The sequence below is a fragment of the Manis javanica genome, chromosome 2, assembly GCF_040802235.1.
Source record: "Manis javanica isolate MJ-LG chromosome 2, MJ_LKY, whole genome shotgun sequence".
Taxonomy (NCBI): domain Eukaryota; kingdom Metazoa; phylum Chordata; class Mammalia; order Pholidota; family Manidae; genus Manis; species Manis javanica.
The window spans coordinates 1,151,741-1,177,187 of NC_133157.1; the positions used below are offsets into that span (position 1 = coordinate 1,151,741).

A 25,447-nucleotide genomic window follows, 5' to 3' on the forward strand; every position below is an offset into this window, starting at 1 on the left:
ACTGAGGTGGCTGTCGCAGCAGCTCGGAAGGACAGCGGTGAGTGAGGAGAGGTCTGGGTGCAGGGCCATGGGTGTCACATTCCCTCCCTTCAGCTCTGCCGCAGCCCTCAAGCGTGCGGGGCCGGCACTGGCCGTGGGGGTGTCCCAGCCTGGGTCTGCTGGACCCCCACGGTGCTCAGGACACCCTGGTGTGGCGGTCATGCTCGCCTGGGGTGACTTCCCCTCTCCTGCAGGTTTGTGACCGAGTTATAAGCTGTCCCTGAGGTTCCTCCTTCGGCTCCCCAAGGATGTGGGCGTCTGCAGGCTGACCCTGCACCAGACAGGGTTTCTCTGAAACGGGGATGTCCCCCTGAGTACTCCCAACCTCCGTGGGTGAGGGGGGCTTGTGGGTGGGTACATGCACGCTGTGGCCCCAGACGCACGTAGCTGGGTGTGTGTGCACACCTGCATTCCACATGGCAAGCCGGGGCAGGGCGGGTGTGGCGCCCCTCCTTGAGTTTGAGGTGGTCCTGCCCTGCCTGGTGCTGGCGTGGGGGCCTCTGGGTGGGGCCCCAAGACAGGTGCTGGCCTAGGAGGGGCATCCAATTACCCAGGGAGGTTTAGGGGTGTCTTGGGGATTCTCCGGGCTTTGTGTGGATGGGGCCACCCAGGCTCGCCCGGACTTCTTCCTCCTACGGAACTTGGGCCTGAGCCCGGGGCCTGGCCCTGGGAGGCGCGGTCCGTACTGACCCGTACTGGGCACCGGCGAGCTCAGAACATTTGTGGAGACAAAGGCAGGAGCAGGGGGCCCTCTTCCTGGGCTGCGTCCCGGGAAGGCCTTTCCTGAGAGGCCTGCTTTGTCCCTTGGCCCCCAGCTCTGGGGCGAGGCCTGGGTCTCCTGCAGTCACTCTGGGTACAGCTGGCCCCTCCTGCGTGGGGTAGTGAGGAGCAGAGGCCGCCCCACCGTGCCAGCCCAGCCTGCCTGTGGTGCTCCCACATGTTGACAGTGACATAACCAGAGGCTCCCTGCCAGGGACCTGGGCTCCTCAGCTGGCACTGGTCTGTTTGAAAGAAGGGCAGACACCACCTCCTGGCTGGTGGAGGGGGTCCAGGGGCTCCTGGAGACCCAGCAGCCACGGGAGGGTGCTGTAGCCAGGGGTGCAAGCCCCACGGGGTGCTCTGTGCCAGCAGGTGCCAGCTGCCAGCCGTCCCAGAGGCTCGACTCCCTGCGGCCCTAGCACATTCCTCCTGTCAGCTCTGACCCTGCCGATCAGCCTGAGCTGTCTGTCACCCATCACATTGGGACAGAGAATAAAATCGTGTTTTTCCCACATAGCAGGTAGTGGGGAGAAGCCGGGGTCAAGAGCGTGAGTCAGGCCCAGCATCCACGTGCGGCATCCGTCATGGCTGCACTGGGGGATAGGAGGTTAGCCCTCCAGCCGGGCAGTGGCTTCTGGGGCCTCCTAGGGCCCATAGCCAAGGACTAAGGGGACCTGGTGGCCTGAGGACCTTCCTGCACTGCCTCCGACTCCCTGACCCCGTGTACTGTGGAAGCAGCCAGGCCTAGGGAGGTTGAACACCTTCTCCACTGACCCACGCCACCTGATTCCCATTCTCCTGGGAGACCCCTGTGCACAGACCCCTGGCCCCAGCTCAGGGTCTTGCCCCAGCTATGACAGTCCCTGGCATGCACAAGGCCCGGGAGAGGCTGGCAGTCTGGTGTGGCGCCCTCATGGGGCTGTTGGGGCACCATGACCTGGAGATGATGCTATGCCCACCTAGGCCTCTCCTCAGCAGGTGTCTAAGACCTTGGGGATGTGGTGCCCTGTGACAGAGATGGTAGCCCTCGACGGTGGGAGGCAACTCAGCCTTCGCCCATAAGCAGAGCAGCCCCTGCCCACAGGATAGGCTCCACTCCTGCCCATGGGATGGGTCCTGCCAAAGCCTTCAGAGATCTTCCCAGAGATCCCGGAGACTGGGCCAAACTGCCGGACGCTCCTCGGAAGATTCTTTCTTGGGAGGAGCTCAGAGTCTCAGATCAGCAGCAGAGCCTCTAGGTGCCATGAAGCTCAGAATTTCACCCCACCCAGCTGATATGGGGGCCCCTAGGGTGTGGGAGAACCAGTCTGGAGGTCTGGCTGGTGTCTGAGGACAAAGGAGGGGAAGCGGGCCAGGGAGTTTGGTCCTCTGGGATGCTGAGGGCTCAAGGCTCTAAGGGGCAAGGGGTCAGCACTGCCCCAGCAGCCGGCTCAGGCCCGTGTGCAGTCAGCCACCAGGCCCCTCCAGGTGGCCACCGTGTGTCCAGTCAGGGTGCAGCAACCCGGGCAGCTTCAGCCAGGGGATGGGCTGGTGGTAGGATCGGGCAAGGGTCCCAGGCACCCGGGGGTGAGTGCTGGGCCCTGCCACCTGGTCATGGCCTTGCCCCTGACCCTGAGTGACTCGGGCATGTGGCATCCCTGCTGGGGTACATGCAGCAGGGGAGCATTCCTGGGAAGCTGGCCCAAGTCCAGGTGGGCGGCGGGGCAGGTAGGTGGGAACCACAGTCCCCCATGCTCCGGCCTCACTCGTGCCCTGGGGGTGGACTGTGGGCTCACGGCTAGAGGTGGTCGGGGCTCCCCACACCCACACCTGAGGCCCCAAGTCCACACTGTTACCAGGCCTTTCCTCTGTGCCCTCTGGGCTTGATTGGTACACAGAGAAAGCTGCTGCCCAGCATCAGTTTGGATGACTTTACAGTTTGGGTTCAGCTGAACCGCACATTCAGAGCTTTCACTTTGGCATTGAGTGCATCTCAGGGATGGTGGTGAGCGGCCCTGCACGGCGTGATGCAAAGCCCCTTCCCCTAAGGAGAGGGTGGACATTCCCCAGAGGCGCCCGCCTGCCCAGCTGCTGGGCAGTTGAGCAACTCTGGCTTTTTAATCACCGTTTAAAGGAAGCACTTAGCTTTTCTGTTGTGGTCGGCAGAGAGATTCGGCAGCTTTCCGCTTGCCTGGGCACCAAGCCCAGCACTCAACTGCCCCCCACGCTGGTGACTCCGCAGTGTCTTCAGGACTCTCCTGGACGCTGGATGGGGATGCTTGAGCATGGACACACTCACATACGTGCATATGCACCCTTTCACACCCATGCACACATGTACATGCACACACATCCCCCATACCCAGTCCTCCTGCCAAACGTGGCCCTCCGGGCTCCTGGGAAATATTGAACCAAACATGAATGATTGAAGGGGTGTCCCTCAGTTGTACCCTGGCCCTGGGTTGGTCAGCTGGAGCATTATAAGCAGTCTGGACTCCTAAAAGGAGCCTGGGGGCAAGGAACATCTTCCCAGGACATCACCTGCCCAGCCTGAGAAGTGGGCTCCTCCACAGAGCCTGGGGGCTCTGCCTGGTGAGCTTGGATGCCAACCCCTTGGCTTCCTCATGCCCAGTAGCACAGGTCTCCTCGTACGGCACTGCGGTGAGACTCAGCCTTTACACCCCACCCCTGGCCGCTGCCCTTGAGCAGCCCCTGTGCCATGGGGACTGTCTGTCTCACATGTGAGCTGGCTGCTCAGAGAAGCCCCTCTGGCTGGGGTGCTTTTGGAGCAGAGTTGTTTTGGTTTTTAACATAAATAGGATCCATTGACTGGTTTGTTCTGCATCTGTGGAGATGTGTGCACACGGTCGTGCTGACCTGCTTGTGCACAGCGCAGCGTTGTTCTGAGTACTCGGGCTGTGGTGGACGTCCGTGCTGGGCCTGTGTGGGTGCAGGTGGGGGGTCCAAGGGAGCCCACTGTCATGTCATGGCCTCCCCTGGCTCTCTCCTCTATCTCCCTCATGACCAGCGAGGCAGAGAGCCCTTCACGAGGTATTGGTTTATGGTTCTGTTTTCTCTCCTGTGAACTGCTGTTCATCCATCTTTCACCTCCTTTCCTGACCATCTGTCCCCTGCGGGCTTGCAGGCACTCTGGCGGTGAGCTGGCCGTGGCCGTGTGTGGCCCTCCCCGCTGTCGCCCTTCCCTCCCTGTCCCTTGCATAGGCTGGCTTGTGGGTATTGAATAAGAATCTTGTCCACGCAGAGCCCCTCCCCTGCATTCCCCCGTCTGTTCCTCAGTGTAGAGCTCTGAGGTGCTCTTCTAGCTGCGGGGAGGCCCACGGCCAGGTAGCATAGCTGCTGAGGGGACCCAGGCCCAGCACAGACCCCGCCAAGGTCAGGTGATGAGCTGCCTCAGCCTTCTGCCTCCATTTCCCCATCAGCAGGGGTGGGGGGTGGGCCATGCCCACTGCACAGGAAGTTGTGTGCATCCTGTGAGTCACCCTCAGGACAGGGACCCTGAGGCCTCCTCTGTCACATCCTGAATTCCCTGGCTGGGTGTCCTTTCTCACGCCAACCTCTAGAGCCTCCATCGCCATGACATGAATTAGTCCTGACAGCCGGAAGGCCAGTTCCATCTCTGTCTTTCTCATATGCGTCCTGGCTATTCTGGTGAATTTATTCTTCAGTAGGAATTCCATAAACAACTGGTCAAGTTCTGAGACAATGACCACACATGTTGTTGGGAGCTGCCCGGCTTTGCTGCTGTGTCTGCTGAGTGTCGGGACCAGCGCTTCTCCCCTGTTGGTGACAGCCTCCTGCCCGTCCTTCGGGATGATGTGTGGCCCCTGGGATGGTCCTGCCGGTGTGTGTGGAGGGGAGCCCCAGGGCCCTTGAGCGTGCGCTGCCGCTGAGAGCAGGGCCCCCCAGGGCTTGCTGCTGCATCATCGCTTCTGCTCCTGGGGTGTGAGGCTCTCAGGTCTGGCTGTCATTTGATGCTCTCACTTGTTCTAATAGTGCTTCGGTTGATTCTCCTGGGTTTTCTAGGTAAATGGTCATGCCGGCTGCAAACAATTAGAGCCCATTCCTTCCTTTACAGTGCGCTCTGCTCTTCCTCTCGGCGCCCCGGCAGGACTCCCGTGCTGGCTGGCGGTGGGGTGTTCCTGGCTGGAGCTGGGACGGCTCCACTGTTTTGCCAGGGGACAATGTTTGCCTAGATTTCTGGTAGATCCCTTTTGTTATTGCTAACCAAATCACAAAAGTTTCTCTCCATACCTAACTTATTAATGGATTTTGAATCTTAATAAATGTCTTTTTTGTATCTCCTAACATGGTCATATGTATTTTCTCCTTGAAGTTAGTGTAAAGAGGTGCTTTGCTTTTTTTATATAAACCATATTGGATTTTGATGGTGCGGTGTTGTTTTAATAACTTTTGCTGACAGTTCATTTAGGATTTGGGGTCATGAAGGAGGTTCCCTGAGAAGTGCACTGGTCCTGTCCACCTCTTGGTTTGGGGGGATTAGGCAGCCTTAGAAAACAAGCAGAGCAGCTTCCATTTCTTTCTGTGCTTTTGGTTTGACTGAGAGCCTGGCTGTAGAACCATCAGGGCCTGGCGCCTTTCTTGGGGGAAGCATGTCTTTGACCACTTACCTCTTTTAGTCCGGCTGACTGACTCTGACTGCCAAGAGCATGGACATGGGGTAGACAGAAGAGAGGAAATCCCTGGCCCTCAGAGCTCTCCTCGGCTACCAGAGGCAGCTCACCCTGGTGGCAAATGGGATGGCTTCAACGTTAAGCCGACCTGGCTTCCCGCCCTGTGGGCCTCGTCCCACACGGTGGGGCCTCAGTGGAGCCTTAGGCTCTGTGAGCCCGCAGGTCCTCATCTGAACTAAGGGGTAGTGAGTCCTGACTCCATGCAGTTTGTTCTCGGGATTCTGTGCCATCACCCTGCAGGCACCCTGCCTGGCACACAGCTGGCGCTCTGCACCGCTGCTGAGACCCTCCCTCCCGTGGGGGCAGCGGGTCAGGGCATATGACTGTGTGCACACCAAACCACTGAGGTGGACTTCCTGTCACGTGTGCCGGGACTTCGTTTCTCATCCTTGGCTTCTCTGGCTGGATCCCATAGGTCAGCATCCCAGACCTGAGTTCCCCAAAGGGGCCTCCAGCTACCTCAAGAAGGCATGATGGGGGGTGCCGGCCATCCCAGGAACCTGATGCTTGGGGTCAGAGCCCTTGTCCACTGGAACTCAGCTAAATGGCTGGCTAACCAGCCCGAAATGTGAAACTGACACCAACTAAGCACTTACGTGCCAGACGCCACGTGAACACCCCCTGCTCCTGCACAAGGATGGAGGCATCAGGGGAGGAAGCTGAGGCTCAGAGCGGAAGTGACCTCCTTCCCCGGGGCTGCCTGGCAGGGGCAGAGGGCGGGACTAAGCCACTGTCCCATCATCAGGGGCCCTCGGCTGCTCCCTGGACCTAGCGGGTTTGGCCCTGAGAGTCTACATGGGGCAGGAGGGCAGGTGGCTCCCCCAGCCAGGAGTGCCTGGGAGGGGGCTCTCCGTGCAGACCAGGCGCCACGCCTTGTCCTGGGGGTGAGTGAGGGCCGGGGAGGGGCACGCTCCCCTTAAGCCACCAAACCACTGGCTTCATGTAGAATCAGCGATCCTTCAGCGAGGCCATCGCACACAGAGGGTGGAAAGATCACAGGCAGGGTCTCCCGGGTCCCAGGCTTCCTGGGCCCTGCGGGGAGGAGGGGGCAGCAAGGGATGGAAACCGAGAAGCCCGGCCGTGTTCTCGCCCTGCCCGGACCACCTCGGTGTCTGCGGGGACGGGATGCCCCTCTTCTGTGCGCCCCAGAACTGTCAGTGACACACTTTCTGGCTGGAGAGGATGTCTCAGCCAGACCCCAACAACCTGGGGAGCAGCTGCTCAGCCACATCCCTCCTACAATGGGCACTTTTCCAGGAGACCCCTGGCCCTTGGCCAGCCCAAAAAGTATCAGGTCTCTGGGGCTTTTCGGCTCCCCAGGGGGCAGAGCAGGAGAGGACCACTATGCCAGGGGTCTGCGGGCCTCTGCTGACCACCCTCTGCTCACTCAAGTGTCTGGTGTCACGGCAGCTCCGTGAGGGCAAGGGGCAGCCCATCTTTGTCACCCTCCCTAGGCCACATCTGGGGTGGGGGCCAGGCCGCCGGCCTCCCAGGGTTCTTCCCTCCCAGAGCCCCCCGACACAGGCCGAGGCCCATCCTCTGAGCTCTTCCACAGGCCCTGCCAAGCCTAGGTCATGAGGCAGGGAGAAGAAACCCAAAATGTGCAGGGTTAGAGGCAGTCATGCCTGGGGAGACGGCAGTTTATTGTGGTTTCTTTCTTCTTCCAGCAAGCAAGGGACAGAAACAAAGAAAACACAGCCCCCAGCCTCTGGCCATGTGGTTCCCCGCCTGCCCCCACCCCACCTCCCCATGGCCCAGCCAGCTTGTGACTAAGGAAAAACATGTAGCCACGCTGATGCAATTAGGAAAATGTTATTTTTCAAGTGCTGCCAGATCCCGCGGTTGACCCCGGGATCCGGGACACAGCACGCAGGCGAGTTGGGCCTGCACCTGCAACTGGAAGCTTCAGCCTGGGATGGTCCTTGAGCAGCTCCCCACAGCTGTAGGAGGGGTGCAGGCACCTGCCTTTGGCTTGTCCCAGGGGCAGGGAGCATGGGATGGGGCCTTGGTGTAGGCTCAGGGAATGTGCCTGCCCTTCCGGCTTGAGGAGGGACGGGAGGGCTGCATAGCGCCTGTCTGCCCGCATGGACCTCCTGCCAGGTGAGTGGCCCTCCACTCCCAGCCTCAGGGTATAGCCAGTCCTGGATTTTCCAGCGCCCGTTGCTGAGTGTGGTCAGCAGACTCCCACACCTGCCTGGAGGCTGAGCCAGGCTCTGCCATCCTCCTGAGGTCCTCCTGCCAGTCTGGCCTTCGTCAGGGGATGGGCAGATGGGGTGGGAACCGCTTTGCCCAGGCCCATTCTGTCTCTCTGGAGCAGCCCACGTGGGACCCAGGAGGCCCATGCCAAGTCCACCCACACCGATCGCAGCCGACATGCTGCTCTCCTAGGCTCTTGGCTCTTAAAGGAGCCGGGTGAGCGCAAAGCTCAGCCCAGCGGGCAGAGGCTGTGGGGGGAAGATCGCGCTTCTGCGGGTGCCCCTCCATGGGCTTTCTGAGAGGCAGCACCAAGGTGGGGCCTGGGGCTGGACTCCTGTGGAAGGCCGGGTGGTGCCAGGGGACCAGGAGCCCAGGGTGCAGGTCAGGGTCAGGAGCCCTGGGGTCTGACCCACGTCCTCCACTTGAGCCAATGGCCTGGAGCCCTGCTTGCCCGGTGGTCCTATGGGGATGCGAGGGATCAGAGGGCGCAGGGTTGGGGCTGGCGCAGACTTGGCTGGGACACCAGGAACTGGGGGGCTCCGGGAGCCCCCGCCCCCACCTGCAGCGTGCGGGTGATCGCAGCCAAAGCTCTTCAGTGTGGGCTTGGGGGCAGGAAAGGCGCAGGAGCCCCTGAGGACACATGCGCGCCCCGAGAGCCTGCAGCCCACCAGGGACTCCTGCAGCTCACCTGCTCTGGCCTCGCCGCCTGCCCCACCACAGCCAGGCCCTTATCGCTCGGGTGCCTGGGGTGAGGGTCTCTGTGATCCCAGGTGCTGGTGACACTGGATCCCAGAGGGGTCCTGCCTGCGCCCTCGGCGCTCCCTCCCGGGTTCTGGTCCGACCTGAGTTGAGAGGAGGCCTTGGGTGGGGGTAGGTTCTCTGGACCCTGGGGAAGGCTGGGCAGCCTCGGCAGAGGCTGGGGGAGGTGGGGCTGGGAGGGCTCGCACCGCCACCCTCTCGGGAGAGCCCAGGGGGGCGTCAGTGCCTGCCCCCGACTTGGCGCTGAGAAACCTCCCTGTGCCCTGGAGGTGCTTTGGAGTGAGTCCCGGCGCCAGGAAGCCCCGAGGTGGGGGGCTGCCGGGGCTGCGGGGGCTGCGTCCGGGCTTGGGGGGCGCGGGGCGGGCCGTGGGCGCGGCGGGCGCGGGGTGGGCGGGCCGGGCCACGCGGGCTGAGAGACGCTGGCGTTGCCCGCAGGCAGCCGGGCGCCGGGGACGGCGTGCTCCTGGACACCGCCGGCCTCAAGATGAGCGACCTGGACACGGAGGTGCTGCCCTTGCCGCCGCGGTACCGCTTCCGGGACCTGCTGCTGGGCGACCAGGCCTTCGCCAACGAGGACAGGTAGGGCTGCGCTCGGAGCTGTCCGCGTCCGCGGTGCTGAAGGCCGGTCGGCCGCCCTCCAGCTTCCCCGGGGTTGCGGGCGGACGGAGAAGTTCCCGCGGGCGTGCGGGAGGGGGCCCGGAGGAGGGGACACGATGCCCTGTGTGCGAGTCTCCCCAGGCGCCGGTCCGCGAGGCCTGGCCTCCCCGAGCCCGCTCCCGGCGCCCCGGCCCCGCTGGCAGCTCTGCTGGTTTTGGGAATAAGCCAGGGCTGGAAGCGCCGGGTGACGGGCCCCACGGTCTGGAGGAGGCTGGCGTCCGCCAGACTCGGGCTGTGGTTATTTACTATTAATTGAGAGGCAGTGTCCTTCAGACTCGTGCCGTGGTCACTTACAGAGGCTGACAACAGTCCCTCACCTCAAATTCGTCTGGGTGGAAAACAGCAAAATGAACTTGAGTCTTTCGGTAAAAGACCAGCAGAATGAGCCCTTGGGAACAATTCATACGCTGAGGGGGCTGGCAGGAAGCTAGGAGAAATGTTGCTTTTCTCTGCTTTTTCCCCAAATAGCTGTCTTGGGTAAACACCCAGCACTTTAGCACTGTCAGCCTCCAGGGAGATGCTTTTACGCCAGCAAGTGAAGACCAAGGGCTCCCGCAGGGCTGGAGCCTGCGGGGCTTTGGGTCAGAAAGCTTTCCTTGCAGCGCACCCGGGGGGTGCCGGGGGCTGTCCGTATCTGCAGGTCTCCTTCCTGCCCAGCCCTGGACTGGTGGGCGAATCTGCAGTTTTCCCCAACAGTGCACTTATTCAGGTTAGCACACAAAGTACGTGAGGTTGGAAATTGTCAGGACGCAATTGAGCTCTCACAGTAATTCACTGCTGAAACTGCAGCTGGGGAAGAATTCATGTTTGTGACTAAGGTCAGTGTAAGGGCTGCCCAAGGAGCTGCTAAAGCTCGTGGAAAGTGACTTTAAAATCACCCTGCCTGCTGGAAACGAGTATTCTGCCAGACCCCAGCACATTCACTTGCCGCCTCCAAGTGGGTCAGGGAGGAGAGACTGAGCAGCGTCTTCGCCCACTTAGAACAAGGACGTGAGTCCAGCAGAGGAGCTTTCTGAACGAGATGTTGTTTTGCCTTGTGACACACATGCCAGCGCCCTGTTAGCCCACACTGTGCCCATGTCTGGACCTGCAGCTCCCTGCGTGCCCCCTGGAGTTGAGTTTAACTCCCACTTGGGCAGAGGTGGACAGGAGGGTCCTGGTGTGGTGAACGTGGCTGGGGGCTTGCGGGGGAGGCTCTCCTGTTCTCTTGGGGCATGAGGCTGGGCCAGGGGCTTCACTTAGCCGAACCTGTGTGATCAACATCTTCCTAAATCAGCACCAGCCCCTTGGTGCCTACTTGCCTGGCACTTGGCTAATTCTTGAAAACAGCAGCCCAGAGATTTTTTCAGTACTGGGCAGCAAACAGTGTCCATCTCCTGAGTGGGCCAGAGGGCTCCAGCTGCCCGACAAATGCCAGGGACTGCGGTGTTGTGTCTGGAAAGACACACCCCTCAGTTTGCAGGTGGCAGAAGCCCTCACCTCTGGCCGTAGGCCGGTGTGTGTCTGCCTGCGGGAGCGTTCCCGTCCCTGGGGGAATGGGCAGGGGCACCAAATCCTCCAGGGATCCTGTGGTTAAGGGTTTTTTGTTGTGGTAAAGAGCACACAGTGTGAGCTGTATTACTAGTGACACTAGTATGCTGACATGTGTGCCACCACATTGCCCCAGATATAAGAAAACTCCCTATCCGTTAGCAGTCACTCCCAGCCCCCCAACCCCAGCTGTAGCTCCCAGGAGCCGTGATCTCCACTCCGCTCCGCTGGTTCCGAGGGGGAAAGTCTCCTGTGTGCTGGGCCCAGGGGCCATACAGCTGTGTGCAATGGTGTTCAGAGGTGGGCTGCACATGTGCACATGAGCGTGTGCATGTGTGTGTGAATCCTTCAGAGGAAAGACCCCTGCGGGCCCAGGTGTGGAGACACTGTGTTGGGCCCTGGGAGACACCAGGAGGAAGGAAGGACACTTGGCCCCTGCCAGGCTGTTTGGGAAGGGTCCCTCTTCTCACCCCAGAGGGGAGACGCAGAGCCTCCGTCAAGGGGGCTGGCCAGGGGTCTCATGGGGTGGGGTTGCTGGTTCACATGTCCCCAGCCAGTTTCCGGGGGATTGTGCACCTGCTCCCAGTGGGGCTGGAGGGAATCCCGTGAAGCTCATGCTGCCTGCACAGGGTACGGGAGTGAGCAGCCCCAGGGGACAGGGGGCCTCTCCTTCGATCACTGCCAGTTGCTGTCCACAAATGCAAACCTTTTTTGCCCAGAGGTGGCTCTGCAGTGCCTGTGGAGGGCTAGTGAGTCCATCCTGGCCCTGCTCTTGAGCCCCTTCTGCCCGCAGGTCCTCTGGGGCAGGCAGTGCTGGAGATGGGTGAGGTTCTTGGGTGTCCTGAGATCATCCAAGCCCCCAGCTGTAAGGACACGTGGAGGCCCCGGCTGGCCTCTGAGCTGCCACCCCAGGCCCAGGGGGCAGGAGGACGGGAGGGGGACCACTGGAGGCCCTACAGCCTCCGCATCCCTCCCTTCCTGCAGCCCCATCCTCGATACCCTGGCCTGTCTCTGACTCTCAAAGTGGAGGGTGGCGGCAGGCCTCTGCATCTGGAGAGGTGAGGCGGCTGTGGCCCTGAGGGTCATAGGGGAGCAGGCTCTGGGTCTGGAGCCTGGACAGTGGCCAGAAGGCTGAGGGGCTTGAGCCTGAGGCCTGTCTGCCCTCACGCACCCTGGCTGGCCCCTGGGCCCTCAGCAGGCGCTCAGGGACTCACGTGGGCTTGGCTGTGACCTGGAACGGTGCCACAGAGGCCTGGGCAGGGGCCCTGGGGGCGTCCCAAGGCTGCCAGCCGGTGAGCCTGTGGCTGGGATGAAGTGGCACTGCCAAGGGGGCCTATGTGTGCCCTCCTCTGCCTCACAAAGGGCTGGCAGACCCCAACACAGCACAGCGCTGGCTCCCTGCCCCCGCGTACCGTCCACAGCCCCTCCCCACCCCCACCCCGGTTCTGCTGCTGCTCATGGCCCCCAGGCAGGCTCCACGTGAGCAGGGGCTCAGCTGCTGGCTCCTGGCGGGCTGTGAGCCCGTGTGGGCTTCCTGCTGCCAGGGGCAATAAGGCCACCAGCCGTGAATCGCCACAGCCTCAGGGGAGGGAGGGGCTCAACCCGCCCAGGCCACGGAGACTGCGCCACTGTGGCCTCTCCTGGGGGAACCCGGGGTGGGGGGCACAGCAGCAGAGCCGGCACATGCACACCTTCTGGGGCAGCCAAGGCCCTGGGGTGACCCTCACTGCTGCCTGCTCAGGGCTCTCAGCAGAAGTGCACTGGACCCTCCAAGGCTGGGGTCTTGGGGCCCCCTGCCCCGTTCTGGGACAGCTCATAGCCCTCTGCCCTGGAGCCGAGGAGCAGGTCAAGGAGGCCCTGGCCCATCCCCATCTAGAGGTGACCCTCCAGGGAGCCTGGAAACCTGAGCCTGTGGCATCTCAGTCCAGGGACTGAGGGGAGGGGGCGTCTGAGCGCCCCTACCAGGCTGCAAATCGTCCTTGTGCAGGGGCTGAGAGGGTCCCCATCCCTGCAGGAGGTGCTGTGACACAGGGGGGAAGGGCTCTGGTCATTGTAAGTGTCCCTTGGTCTCCTGGCCTGTAACATGGACACCAGGAGTCAGCACCACCACCCACCCCAAGCTCTGTGCAATGACGTACAGGAGACCCCAGGTCATCCCCCAGTGGGCAGAGTTGCAAAACGGCTGGGGTGGCAAGAGCCACAGGTGAGAAGAAAGGGCCTGTCAGGTGGCCACCTCCTGGCCTACATGCTGGGGACCAGCTGCTTTCCACAGCTGCCTGCCCGGCCAGGACCCAACCCTGTGGGACAGACCGAAGCCGTGGCTGGAGGTGACATCAGGGTCCATGCCCTTCCCTTGTGCCAGGCACCTGGTGGAGGACAGGTGGGGGAGAGAAGCATCCAGGGGCCGAGGCTCTGGGGCCTGGGAGCGGGAAGGACAGGGAGGCCGGGCTCCCGGGGGCAGCACGCGTGCAGAAGGGCCCCACTGACGACAGAGGATGGAACGTGACCTTTCTCTGGAATTGAGCAACGCAAATATTGTTTCACACAACAGCCTAGAAGCAGGGAGGACAGGCAGGCGTGCGTTGCCAGGCACTGCAGGGAGCTGTGAGGACAGCCTTGGGGACGAGGGCTTATCCAGCAGGGGCCCCTAACCTGGGCGGGTGCAGGGTCCCCGCAGCACGGGTGTCCCTCCCATGACCTTCACCCCGGCTGAGCAGAAGTAGACCAGGCTTTCCTAGGGACCAGGCATTCTGGGGGCAAATGAGGCTCTGCCCCAGGGTGAAGGCCCACAGGAGGTGGAAGGGCTATAGGGACAGCCACCCTCAGGGCTGCTCCCCTCTGGCAACAGCTGAGCTGGGCTGGGCGGGAGCCGGAGGGCCAGAGCCACACCCAGTGTCCCCTCCTTCCCACCTGGCCCCGCCCCCCACCTCCCTCCCTCAGCTCCTGCCAGCCTCCCTGGTGGGGGTTGGGAGGCTCCCTGGAGATGGTGGGACGAGTGGCCTGGGAGGGTGGCAGGATTCAGGGACTGGGCTCTGCCCCCAGCACAGGACCCAGAACCTTCCCGAGGGCAGAGAGGGCAAGCGCTTGCAGGGGTCTGTCACCTGTCAGGGGTGCTAGAGAGGAGTTGGGGGCTGTGGGGCGAGCTCAGGGCTGTGGGGGGTCATGTTGACCTCTGGGCACCCTGACCTTCTGCTTGGCATGTCCGTGCGAGAAAGAGTCAGGTTGCACAGAGAGGAACAGGCGGGAGGGAAGTGACAGCAGGCCTGGTCCCGGTGCTGAGGGAAATGACAGGGACAGAGACCGGGAGGGTGCTCAGGCCTGGAGTCAGGGGACAGTGATGATCTGGGTCCCTGGGGGCTAAAGAAGGGGGCAGGGAGCTGCGTGGTGGGGGAGGGTGCACATGGGCAAGGACAGAGGTGTGTCCCCCTGGTGGGGCTGGGGACCCTGCCATTGCCCTGAGCGGCCCAGAGGCTGGGCCGAGCCTCGTGCCTGCAGGTCTCATGCAGACTAGTGGGTCGCAGGAAGACTCTGTTAGTGAGGGGACCAGGGAGGCCAGGATGGGCCCGTGACCTGTGCCGACCAGGCTGGGTGGGGCCAGTGCTGCCAGGCCCAGGGCCCCTGGGTTCCTCCTGCACAGAGCAGCTGAGCTAGGGCCGCTGAGGGCCTGCCTTCAGCTTTGCACGGGTGACCGACAGGCAGGCTGGGCTGGTGGCTCCGCTAGCGCCATCACCAGGGAGGGGCAGGCAGGCTCCCAGCCCTGCAAACCCACAGGCCCCAGAGGACACGGCTGGCCGTGGGGTTCAGGCCAGGTCGGGGGGTCTCCTGCCACCTTCAGCTCCATGCAGAATAGGACTGATGTGCCCCCAAGGGGACATGTCACAGGCTCCCAGGCACACACGGATTGGAAGACAAGCTCCTCAGCTCCCCAAGAGGCCCCTCCCTGCACGCAGTCAGTCATCCCCCGGACAGCTGCCCATGGTCACACCAGCCTCTCCAACGGGCCGGCCATGCCCCTAACTCTTCCTTCAGTCCCGCCCCAAATCTACGCTCCCCCAGGGCCGGGTGCCTGTCACCCCTCTCCGGTGTCCCGTGGCCTCTGGCCCTGGCCTGCCATCTTAGTGGCTTCTGGCTTTAAACCATCAGCACAGCAGTAGAGAGGGCACTGGGCATGTGGACACCAGGAGCTGACCCTGGACTCTACCCGCTGCTTCCTGGGCATCCCGGTCCCTCTTGGACAAGCTTTTCTGCCACCTCTGTGACCTAGTCAAGGGAAGGCCCGGCGGTGCCAGGCTGCTGAGTCTATTTGCTTTAAGGTGTCTAGAGGGATTCAAATTTGTGCTGGGATTTTTCCAGTCACTTCGGGGTCTAGGCCATTTGCCTGCTTCTCCCCAACTCCACCCCCGGGGCTGGGGCCGTGGCTTCCTCTCGCCCCATCCCTCCCTCCAAGTGGGTTCTCTAGGGACTGGGGTCACCCTCCTGGGAGGCCAGGAGCAGGCAGGATGAGCAGCGAGCAAATGGAAGGTTAAGGGGTGAGGCCCCAGGATGGGAGAGGGGGGCAGTGGTGGAGGGGCGTGTGAGCACCTGAGTGCGGCGGCTCCCGGACTGGCCTGTGGGCTCCCGGGTGGGTCAGCAAGGCCCCTGAGCCCGTCTGCACTGGTGGGATGGGCGTGCTGCTCCGTCCTCTGGGAGGTGGGGGTGCATCATTCCATGTGTGGGCATTTATGGGATGAGAAATGGGCCCTGGCCCCCTGCACACACCCAGGGCCGTTTGGGGAGCCCCTGAGACGGCGAACTCCTGGGCTCACACATCTCAGCGTATCTCTGCCTCTAAGCCTGCATCCCAGAGACTTGTGTGCATGTCTCAAGGTTAAATTCCCCCCACCCCCGATCAGCACAAAGCAAAACACGACGCCCAGTGAGAGGGCACCGGTGTCCTTCCGGGTCACAAAACCACAGCCTCGTCTGCCTGGAATGGGAGCAGGAGGTGACAGTGCTCGGGCTGTCTCAGTCAGCTTGGGCCGCATAGCAAACACCACAGGGCCAGGCAGCTTAAACACTTATTTCCCCCAGTTCTGGAGGCTGCACATCTGAGATCAGGGTGTCGGCCCGGTGGGATCACCAGAAACTGGGAGAGATGGAAGGACCCTCCCCTGGCACTTCTGGGAGAGAGCAGCCCTGCCCACAGCTTGATTTCGGACTTCTGGCCTCAGAACTGGGAGAGAATACATTTCTGTTGTTTTAAGGCCCCCAGTTTGTGGCATTTTGTTATGGTGGTGCCAGGACATGGACACCTACTCCCACCAGAGGATGAACATGGGGTGTGGGGTGGCCTCGAGAAGGTGGGGATGCAGAGCCCCAGCACCTGCCCCTTCTCCGTCCTTAGGGTTTCCAGCGCAGGGTTGTGGGGAGCTGGTGTGCAGGGTGGCCACCGCCCGGTCAGGTGGGACCCTCAGCAGGCTAAGGTTGGACAGAATCTGGGAATAATGTGCCCCGGTCCTTCTGCTGGGCTGTTTTCCGGGGCAGGTCCTAAATTGATTGAAAATATACTCGAAAGCGGAAATGCCGGAAGAGGACGCTCCCCCACCCAGCCGCAGAGCCCAGAGTCTGGGGGCCGGATGCCTCCCCCGCCAGCCGGTGGGAACAATGAGCTCCAGAGGGGGGACTGAGGAAGCCTTCACCCTTTATGGCCTTGACCCTGACAAGAGCCCAGGACTGGGCTGCGCTGCGGGCAGGGAGCATGGCTCCAGGAGGGCCACTTTCCTGCGAACCCCCAGGGCAGCCGTGGGGGGACAGGCCTGCAAGGGGGCCGAGGGGGAGCTGGGGAGGTGTCTGGGCTGGGGCGCTCAGCCCAGAGCAGGGGTGCTGGGGAAGGCTGAGGGTGTGGCGTGGCGGGACACCCCCAGCTCCTCTCGGCAGCAGTGTGGTGGGCAGGGGCAGTACCCCAGCCTGGCACGGCCCCAGCCAGGCCCAGCGTCTCAGTCCCTTTGGAAGCTGAGCCGGCCACACCCTTGTGCCTGAACCAGGGAGACTCAAGTCCAGGCCCCTTCTCCCCCCCGGGCCCCATTCTGACATTCCAAGCCTCGGTGGGCCCCGCAGCAAGGGCCCGCCTGGGGGCTTCAGAAGGCAATGTGGGGCCGCCTTGGGAAGGAGAGGTGCTTCTCTCACCTGGCCCCTCCCTGGGGAGCCCCCAAGCCCCAAAGGCCTGCCTGCTCCGCCCCCACCTAGCTGGCTCTGTCTCTCACTCTCTGTCTTGAGTCTCTGGCTCTGGCTCTCTGTGTCTCTGTCTCTCTGTGTCTCTGTCCGTCTCTCCTCTCTGGTCTCTGTGAAACCAAAAACAGCAGGTTTCCCATTGTTCCAGGGGCACCTTCCAGAGTGATTGAGCAGTGCCCAGACAAGGGAACCAGGTGGCTGGGAGAGGGATCCCAGCCCGTGTCCCCTACCAGAGGGGAGGGTGTCTGAGGGCCCCGGTTGTGCCTGCTGGGGACTAAGTGCCCTTGCAGGGAGGCAGGGTGTCACAGCGCAGCCAGGCCCGCCCCCCACCCACCCAGGAGCACCCTGCCGCCTGGTCACTGGGATTCAGAAGTCTCTTTTAATCCGAATGGCTCCTCACGGACATGGCCCCAAGACCCCCACCCTGGTCCCCGAGACTGTGACTATATGCTGCCTCACACACTCGGGGGCTGAGCCCCACCCTGACCCCCAGGACCTCAACCTCTGGCCTTATTTGTGAACAGGGTCTTCACAGGTAACTGAGCAAATGTGTGGGCACTAGCGGGGGCCCCCTGCCAGTACGACTGGTATCCTTTCCCAAAGTGGAACCGGGAGGCAGACAAGCGAGAGGGAAGTCCCCGTACAGGCCCAGGAGAGACGCCCGGAGCAGCCCTCCCCGCGGCCCAGCACGGCCAGCCCTGCCGGCACGCCCGTGTGGGGTGCCGGCCGCAGGACTGTGAGACAGCACTTCTCTTGTTCGGGACCGGCCTGGGGCCCTGTGCTGCAGCTCTTGGAAACTGATACACGTGGCAAAGGGGGTTTGGCGTTATGATTAAGGTTACTAATCAGTTGACTTTAAGTTAATCAAAAGATTATCCAAGTGGGCCCAAGCCGATCACATGAGCCCTCTGAAAGCAGAGTGTGTTCTTCAGCTGGAAGCAGAAGAGGGGACTTGACACCATCGCTAGCCTTAAACATGGAGGGGCCGCATGCCCAGGACCGGGACAGCCTCTGGGAACCGAGCAGCGGACAGCCAGCAAGAAAGGGGGCCTCAGCCCTGTGGCCACCAGGAACTGAATCCTTCTGACGACCGAGTGAGCCCGGAGCAGATTCTGCCCCAGAGCCCTTCCAGGAGCCCAGCCCTGCCAAGACTGACTTCAGCTTTGTGAGATGCCAGGCAGGAAATCCGGCTAAGCCATGCCCAGACCCGGCCTGCGGCAGCGTGAGGAGCTCCGCGCAGGCTGTGAAGCGTGGTGACTTGTCATGCAGCACTGCGAGCTGATACACCAGGCCTCTGGTCCTGCAGGGCGAGCTGCCGCCCGCCTGTCTGGACCCCCTGCCTCCAGTATTCCTCGTACGCTGGCTGTTAGGTCTGAGGGCCTGGGGGCCAAACCGGAGTGATTCAGGCAAGGGAGCGTTCAAGTGCCATGTAGTCCCCATGGGGCCTCACGCCCAGACCGTCCCTCCACTGCAGATGGGCGATGGATGCCTGGGCCAGCGCACCGGGCAGTCAGGCTCTGCCGTGTCACCCCAAGGGACCCATCACCTGTAGACATCAGCTCCCATCTAAGGGGCGCATGCACCCCTGTGGCGGACCCCAGGGGGGTGCAGGGACCTGCAGACATGATGAAGTGAAGGACTCCTAGGTGGGGCGACCCTGGCTTGGGTGTGTGGGCCCAGGTCATCACAGGGTGCTTGGAGCAGGGACGCAGGAGGGCCGGAGTCAGAGGAGTTGAGGGCGGCCAGAGGCAGCAGCCTGGGCCTAGGATGCACAGCCTCAGGAAGCTGGAAGGGCGGGGGAGGCTCTACCCTGGAGCCCCCTGGGGAAGCGCCTGCACACATGGAGGGCGGGACTCGGACCTCCGGAGCTGTGGGGCACCTTTGCGCTGTTGTAAGGCACTAAATGTGTGCTGACTGTTACAGGAGACTCACGTGCTTCTGTCACCGTCCCTTCTGAAGCCCAGTTGTCCCAACTTGGGCCAGTGGGAGCCCTCCCAGCTGGATTCTGTACCCTGTTCCCCAATTTCTAGTGTGGAAAATACATGTGACATAAAATTTACCATCTTCATTGTTTTTACGTCACAGCTCAGGGACATACGCACATTCACACATGCAGCATTTCCACATCACCCCAGAGCGTTCCCCACCTTGTAGGACCAAGACTGTCCCCGTTAAGCACTCACGCCCCTGCCCCGCCCGGCCCCCGGCCCCACCTCCTACTTTCTGTCTTCAAGGACTGGTTCCTCTAGGGGCCTCCGAGGAGCAGCCTCCCCCAGATGTGTCCCGTGTCTGGCTTATTGCACTTGGCACGCCCTCTGGTGCCCTGCGCTGGAACACGTGGGGATTTCCTCCCTGGGTCGGGCCGAGTAGATTCCACGTGGGCATGGACCGCAGTTTGTGGGTCCATCATCCGCGACGGACACGCGGGCTGCTCCACATTTTGACTGCTGTGAAAGCATCGCTGTGAACTTGCATGGATGTCCATCTCTTTGAGTCCCTGCCTCCAGTTCTGTGGGTGGATCCCGGCCAGGGATGTGCTGGGCCACGTGGTGGTTCTGTTTACTCTTGGGGAGACTGAGGCTGTTCTCCCCCACGGCTGCACCACTTTCCATCCTCCCCCCCGGGTGCATGAGGACTCCTGCCTCCCACATCCTGGCCAGCACTTGCTGATTTCTGAGGGTCAGGGCAGCCGTCCAAGGCCTAACCAGAGGCAGGGGGGTCTCATGGTGGACTTGATCTGCGTTTCCCCAATCGGTGGAGCCGAGCCTCTTCCTGGGGGCCTGTTTGTCCCCCGCAGTGGCCCCGGGGGCCTTGCTTTGATCCGAGGGGCAGCCCAGGCGCCTCCCCAGCTGGGGCATGATGGCCGTCAGGATGCATTCTTGTCCCCCTCTCCTGCCGTCGGGCCGCGGGTGAGGGTTCCCTGGACCCATAGGGGCACCAGTTTGACCTCAGAAGGTGGGGTCAGGGCAGGTGTGACCCTGCCCAGCGCCGCCCCACAGTTCCCTCTGGACGTGATTTTGGGGATTCTGTGATGCCAGCCACACCCGTCTCCCTGCTGGCGTCTGAGTCACTCCTCAGTGCCTTATGCCCATGTCCCTGGGCTCGGAGGCTCCGGGGGGCAGCCTTCAGCCTGCCCTCACCCCTGCAGGTGTCACCCCACAGGCCCTGCCGCCCTCCTGCTCCCCTGTGCTCCCCCGCGTCCTTCCCTTGAGCGACCCACCACCCCCTCCCCCAGCGAGCCTGGCCGCTGCCACCCCCGCCACCCCTGCCTCCTCCCTCTGCCACCTGCAGTCCCACTCCGCACGGGGCCTGCTGCTCTGGGCGGGGATGAAGCCATGTTTGTAGGAGGCATAAGAAGAGGGTGGTTCTTCCCTTTACCTGCCCCCCATGCTGTGAGGCTTGGGGCCGGAGGCTGTCTGGCCCCTGTGGAAGCAGGCAGGGCTTCTACACACTGGGGCCTGGAGCCTGTCTGGCCTGCCCACTGCCCACCCCTCATGGTCCAGGACCAGGGGGTGAGAAGGAGGCGGGTGTCTCTCTTCCCCACGCAGAAAACATGCCACTTGACTTTCTATGGCAAGGGAATGATTGTCTTGAAAACAGATCAAACCCTACATAAGTGACGCAGCAGCCAGCTGAAGAGGCCCCCTGGCCCCAGCCAGACATGACCACTGCTAACAGCTGGCAGGTGGGCCTTCCCTGCACATCAGACGGGAGTGTCCGTTAAATCCCATCAGACGCAGTGTCGGCCATCCCGCCCCTGTCACTTGGCTGCCTGAACCTCACATGCCATCAGTGCCCGCAGTGTCGGCCATCCCGCCCCTGTCACCTGGCTGCCTGAACCTCACATGCCATCAGTGCCTGAAGCCCCCTCAAAAACCAGAAATGGGAAAAGATGCCAAATGACAGTGGGCCGGCAGGCCAGACGTGCCAGGCCTCCCGCTGCTGGGTGAATGGGGGACCCTTTGCTGTCCTGCATGCCAGGAGCTTCCTGGGATGGGTCGGGCCGCTGGGGTCGCGTGTGGTCCCGCCAGTGCCCGCAGTCGCTTGCTTTGCATCTCCCTGTGTCAGGGCAAGTGCCACCAGCAGCAGCCCTCAAACGCTTCCAGCTGTCTCCCTGTGCGGCCGCTCCGGGTTGCTGCACAGGAAGGGCGAACAGTGGCCACCAGCTGCTCACCCCTCTCCCCAGGGGAAGGCAGGGGGCTTTGCAGGCACAAACACCTCATTCCTCTAGGGCAGACATGGGCCAGGAAAAGCGGCGCAGGGAGGAGTGCATGTGAGTGTCTGCTGGGACGGCCGCAGAGCTCTACCCCACATGTCCCTGACTCGGGGTGTCTGGGAGGTGTCAGGCCAGGGGTGGGGTGCTCTGAGGTCTGCCTCCCTCCCACAAATCTCCCATAAGCACTAGGCCGTGGTGGTCTGCTGGGTCACAGTGGGATGAAGATTCAGAGACAGGTCGGGCAGGTGGGAGCCTCTGGTCTGGCACAGGGTCTGGGTGAGGCAGGGGCCTGGAGACTGCTGAGGACAGCAGTGTCTCAGAGTGTCCTGCACCCGGGTGGCTCTGGGCAACCAGACTCAGAGCCTTGAATCTCCCAGTGCAGCACCTGCCCGCTGTCCCCTGGGCGAATAGCCACGTCTCCGGCCTCCGCCTCACCTGTGAAATGGAGAGGCTGAGCAGAATGCTGTGTCGTGTGGCCACAAAGAGCCCGTCCAGCCGGCCAGCCCTCCAGGGTCCTCGCTGCGTTCCTCTGGCCAGGCCTCCAGCTCGTCCCTTGGGCAAGTACTTTGCAAACCAGAGACCTGCTGCCCAGGTGTGCAGGGAGGTAGCAGGGCAGGGCCCTCAGGGCACTGGGCACAGACCGCTTGCCAGGACAGCACTGGGGTCCCATGCCTGGCTTAGGCTAAGCCTGGCATACGGGCACCCATCAATGACGGTTACCCTGAGCTCCCACAACTGTGGGGTCTAGGAAACAGGGGAGAGAGGTCAGACTGTTTCCCACCTGGCCTGGCGGCGGACCACCCAACCTGCAAGGGCACCAGGGGTGGGGCGCACACAGCGCTGGACGGGCCATCCGCAGCACCCCAGGGTCCCAGGACCCACAGGCCGGCTGTAACAGGCCCAGGCCAGGCACCAGCGCCAGCTCTCCTCTCTCCAGCAGCTCCTGCCTGCGGAGGTGGGCGGCCAAGAGCCATTCGTTGTGACCGCGCCGCCAGGCGTCCCCTCCGACAGCGCCGACTGTCAGGCCCGGTACTCGCTTCCCTCGAAAGGGGGCCAGCCGCGGCGGGGCGCGCAGGGCGAGGGGCGGGAGCGCGGGCGCCGTGGGCCGACGGGGGGAGCGCCGCCTCTCCGCCTCTGCCCCCCAGGCCGATCCACTGCGGCGGCGGCGCGGGGAGCGCGGGGCGGGGCGCGGAGATGGTCGCGCCCGGCGCCGCCCCCGCCGCCTCCAGCCGCCGTGCGCTCCCGCAGGATGGCGCGGGCCAAGCTGCCGCGCTCGCCGTCCGAGGGCAAGGCGGGCCCGGGGGGAGCCCCGGCCGGAGGCTCGGCCTCCGAGGAGCCGCACGGGCTGAGCCCGCTGCTACCGACCCGCGGCGGGGGCTCCGTGGGCAGCGACGTGGGCCAGAGGTAGGGGAGCGGGCCGGGACCCCGCGCACCGCCGCCAGGAGGGGCTTTGCATCTCTGCCGCTTGCATCGGCTCGGGGTCTGCTCGGCTGCGCCTGCCGCGTCGCTTGTAGCCGGGGGAAAGGGAGGGCAGCCCGGGTCTCCCTTGGAACCCCCGCCCAAACGCCCGGCCACCCACTGTCTCCAGCCAGCCCTGGGGCACCTCTGGGACCCCCAGTCCCCTACTGCTGTCAGACGCCGAGCGCAGTGAGCCTGCAGGTAAGGGTGGGGGGGCAGAAGCGAGTAGGGACCTGCGTGCGGGTGGATCGGCGCCTCCTGCCTCAGCCCCGTCCCGCTGGAGACCCCACTCATGAGGGCTCCCGCGGCCGCTTAGGGGAGGCAGGGCCAGCGCCCGTGTCCCCACTTGAGAGATGAGCCGCAGCGGGGCCCAGGGAAGGCGGAGGCTGGTCACAGGCTGCGGAGCAGACTGGAGCTGGGGTGCAGGCAGGGTCCCTGGGTGGCGGCAGGCAGGGTGCAGGAGGTGGCTCCCTGCAGATGGCGGGGGGCATAGTCTGAGTGCAGGGCACGGCACAGCACCCCCCACTTCACGGATGAGGACACTGAGGCCCCGTCTGCAGCGCTGTTACTGTGCCAGCACCTTCCCCGTGCTGGGAGCCTATCTGGATGCTGCGGGGGAACCAGAGATGAATCAGACCCACCTGGTGTAGGCAGAGACCTGTGCCTGAGAGGTGGGGAGGCACTGGCTGGGCCCCGGTGAGGAGAGCATGGGGCAGTGGGCGGGTGCCCTCCAGGCAGAGGGGACAGCCAGAGCCAGGGCCGGGCAGGGGTGTGATGCCATGTCAGGGTCGGGCTGGGAGCTGGCAGAGACTCAGCCCAGCAGATGGCAGGACCTTGGGTAACAGGAGTCCCTCCCGACACCCCCCCACTTGGCCACAGGCTGTCCAGGCCCCTCCCCACCCTCACACCCCGTTTGCCATTCCTCGAAGCCACCCTGGGGAGGCTGCTGCCCAGCAGTCATTCCCATTTGCCAGAGGAGACTGCTAAGGCTGAAGATTAAGTGCCCCCAACAGGCCCTGAAACAGCTAATGTGCAGGAGGGAGGCAGTGCTGGCCGGGAACCTGAGGCCCAGACCCCTTCAATATCCTCTTCTTGGATGCACCAGGGGCAGTGCCTCCAGACGATCTGGTTACAGCCAGCCTGGCCCCTGCCAGGGGTTGTCTCCCCTTGCTGCCCCTTGCTGCAGGGACACTGGAATAGCACATACTGCCTAAGCTGAATCTGAGCCACAGTGCAGCTTGGAGCTGGGTGGTAGGGCCACCTCCTCCAGGAAGCCCTCCCCCTCCCCACACTCTGCCACCCTAGGTCCTGTGCTGACCCTTCCTTGGGTGGCCTCCCTTGGTCCTGCAGCGGGCCCTGGGGTGTGGGGTCCTGCCAGCCTCCTTGCACAGCATGGAGTAGAGGGAGCTCTGCAGCTGCCCAGCTGGCACCCTGGAGCCGTGGAGGCATACTTCCGAGGGTCTCTGGCCGGGAGCAGGGGTGCTGACAGGGTCTGCTCCTTGGGAACATGGGCCTGAGGGGGCTTCTGTCACAGCCACAGGGGGTGGTGGGCCTCTGTCAGGAGGGGCAGGCAGCTGCGGCACCTGCTGTGGCCCTGGGCTGCGAGGCTTCAGCCCTGCCCAGGGTGGTCCAGAGCCTCCTGAGGCCTCACCATTGCTATGGAGGCAGCGAGGCTGAGGCAGGGGTCTCCACTGGCCCCAAGGGACTGAGCCACAGGGAGGGGCCTGTTCCCAGTGCCACGCCCTGCGGTGCCCGAGAGCCCCAACGCCCTGCACCCCCACTCATGGGCCCTACGGGCCAGTGGCACCCCCTCTCCCCTGCCCCCATCCTGGGCTCCCTGGGCTCAGAGTCTGTGGGTCTGCAGCTGTGCCCCACGGTGAGGTGGCAGTGGGTGGGGGTGGCCAGAGAGCGTGACCTGGGATGGGCCTGATGAGGACCATCATTCAAGCTCTCGAGCTGAAGAGCCAGTGAGGAAGGGGCTGGCCATGCGGTGATGCCCCTTTGTACCTGGGGCCACCCTGGGAGACCCCACAGGTGCCGCTGCAAACCCTCCCCATGCCTGGGCCCAGTACCACACGTGCTGACCTGGAGGAAGGCCGAGGCCAAGGGGCAGGGTTACAGCCTCCGGGTCTGGGCTCTGTACCAAGTGAGGGCTCACGGGTGTGTCATTGGAGGGGACGCTGGTGGCCTGGCGACCAGGAGAGGGCTGCAGAAAGGTCAGGGACTGAGAGCGTGGGGAATTCATGGCAGGTGGGGGGAGCACTCCGTGGACCACTGAGTTTGGGGTACCTGGAGACACAGCCTGGGAGAGCTCCAGGAGGTGGGGCCCAGGCCAGGGAGAGGGGACCCTCCTATGGGTGTGAATGGGCCCCGGGGGGTGAGGAGTGGAAGGCTCTGCAGAGGTAGGGTCAGCTCTAAGATCCCGATGGGGGCTGCGGGCAGAGGTCTTGGGGGTCCCGGGGCAGAGAGAGTGGGGAGAGGTCCAAGGACAGGAAGCAGAGGGGCTGGTCAGAAATGCCAGCAGGTGGGGCCCGTGAGCTGGGCGCCAGGCAACCCCCTCCTAGGTAGCTTCAGGCGCAGGGTTCACTGACTCAGGCCTGTCACCGGGAGAGGATGTCCGAGGAGGCGGCTGGGGCAGAGCTGGGCTGACACACAGGGTTGGAGAGAGAGGGGGGGACCTCCAGCTGAGGGGGCTTTGTCAAAGGTCCAGAGGTGGGGGGGCCTCCTGGGTGGGAAGGGGCCAGTGCAGACGCTGGCAGGGGATTGGCAGCAGCAGGAACACAGGGGGCTGCAGAGTGGCTGCAGGGCAGCCTGGCCCTCTGGGCCCCTCCCCAAACAGCTGAGGCCCGGCCTGAGGTCTGAACCCACCTTTGTGTGCAGACCTGGGGGCTTCTGGGAATCGGGAGAGCTTCAGGAAGCACCCTTCACCTGC

The 25,447-nt window shown here is 63.4% G+C and overlaps 1 protein-coding gene across 1 annotated transcript in view; it reads left to right on the forward strand.

The window, feature by feature from the left end:
* The first annotated feature begins 7,920 nt into the window (after positions 1–7,920).
* The window catches only part of KCNT1 (potassium sodium-activated channel subfamily T member 1), a 54,641-nt gene continuing 37,114 nt past the window's right edge, over positions 7,921–25,447 (forward strand). Inside the window, exons 1-2 of the mRNA XM_073221460.1 lie at positions 7,921–7,998; positions 8,880–9,023. Of these exons, the coding sequence (XP_073077561.1) occupies positions 8,929–9,023 (95 nt within the window). The 5' untranslated portion in view covers positions 7,921–7,998; positions 8,880–8,928. The remainder of the gene's footprint in view (positions 7,999–8,879; positions 9,024–25,447) is intronic.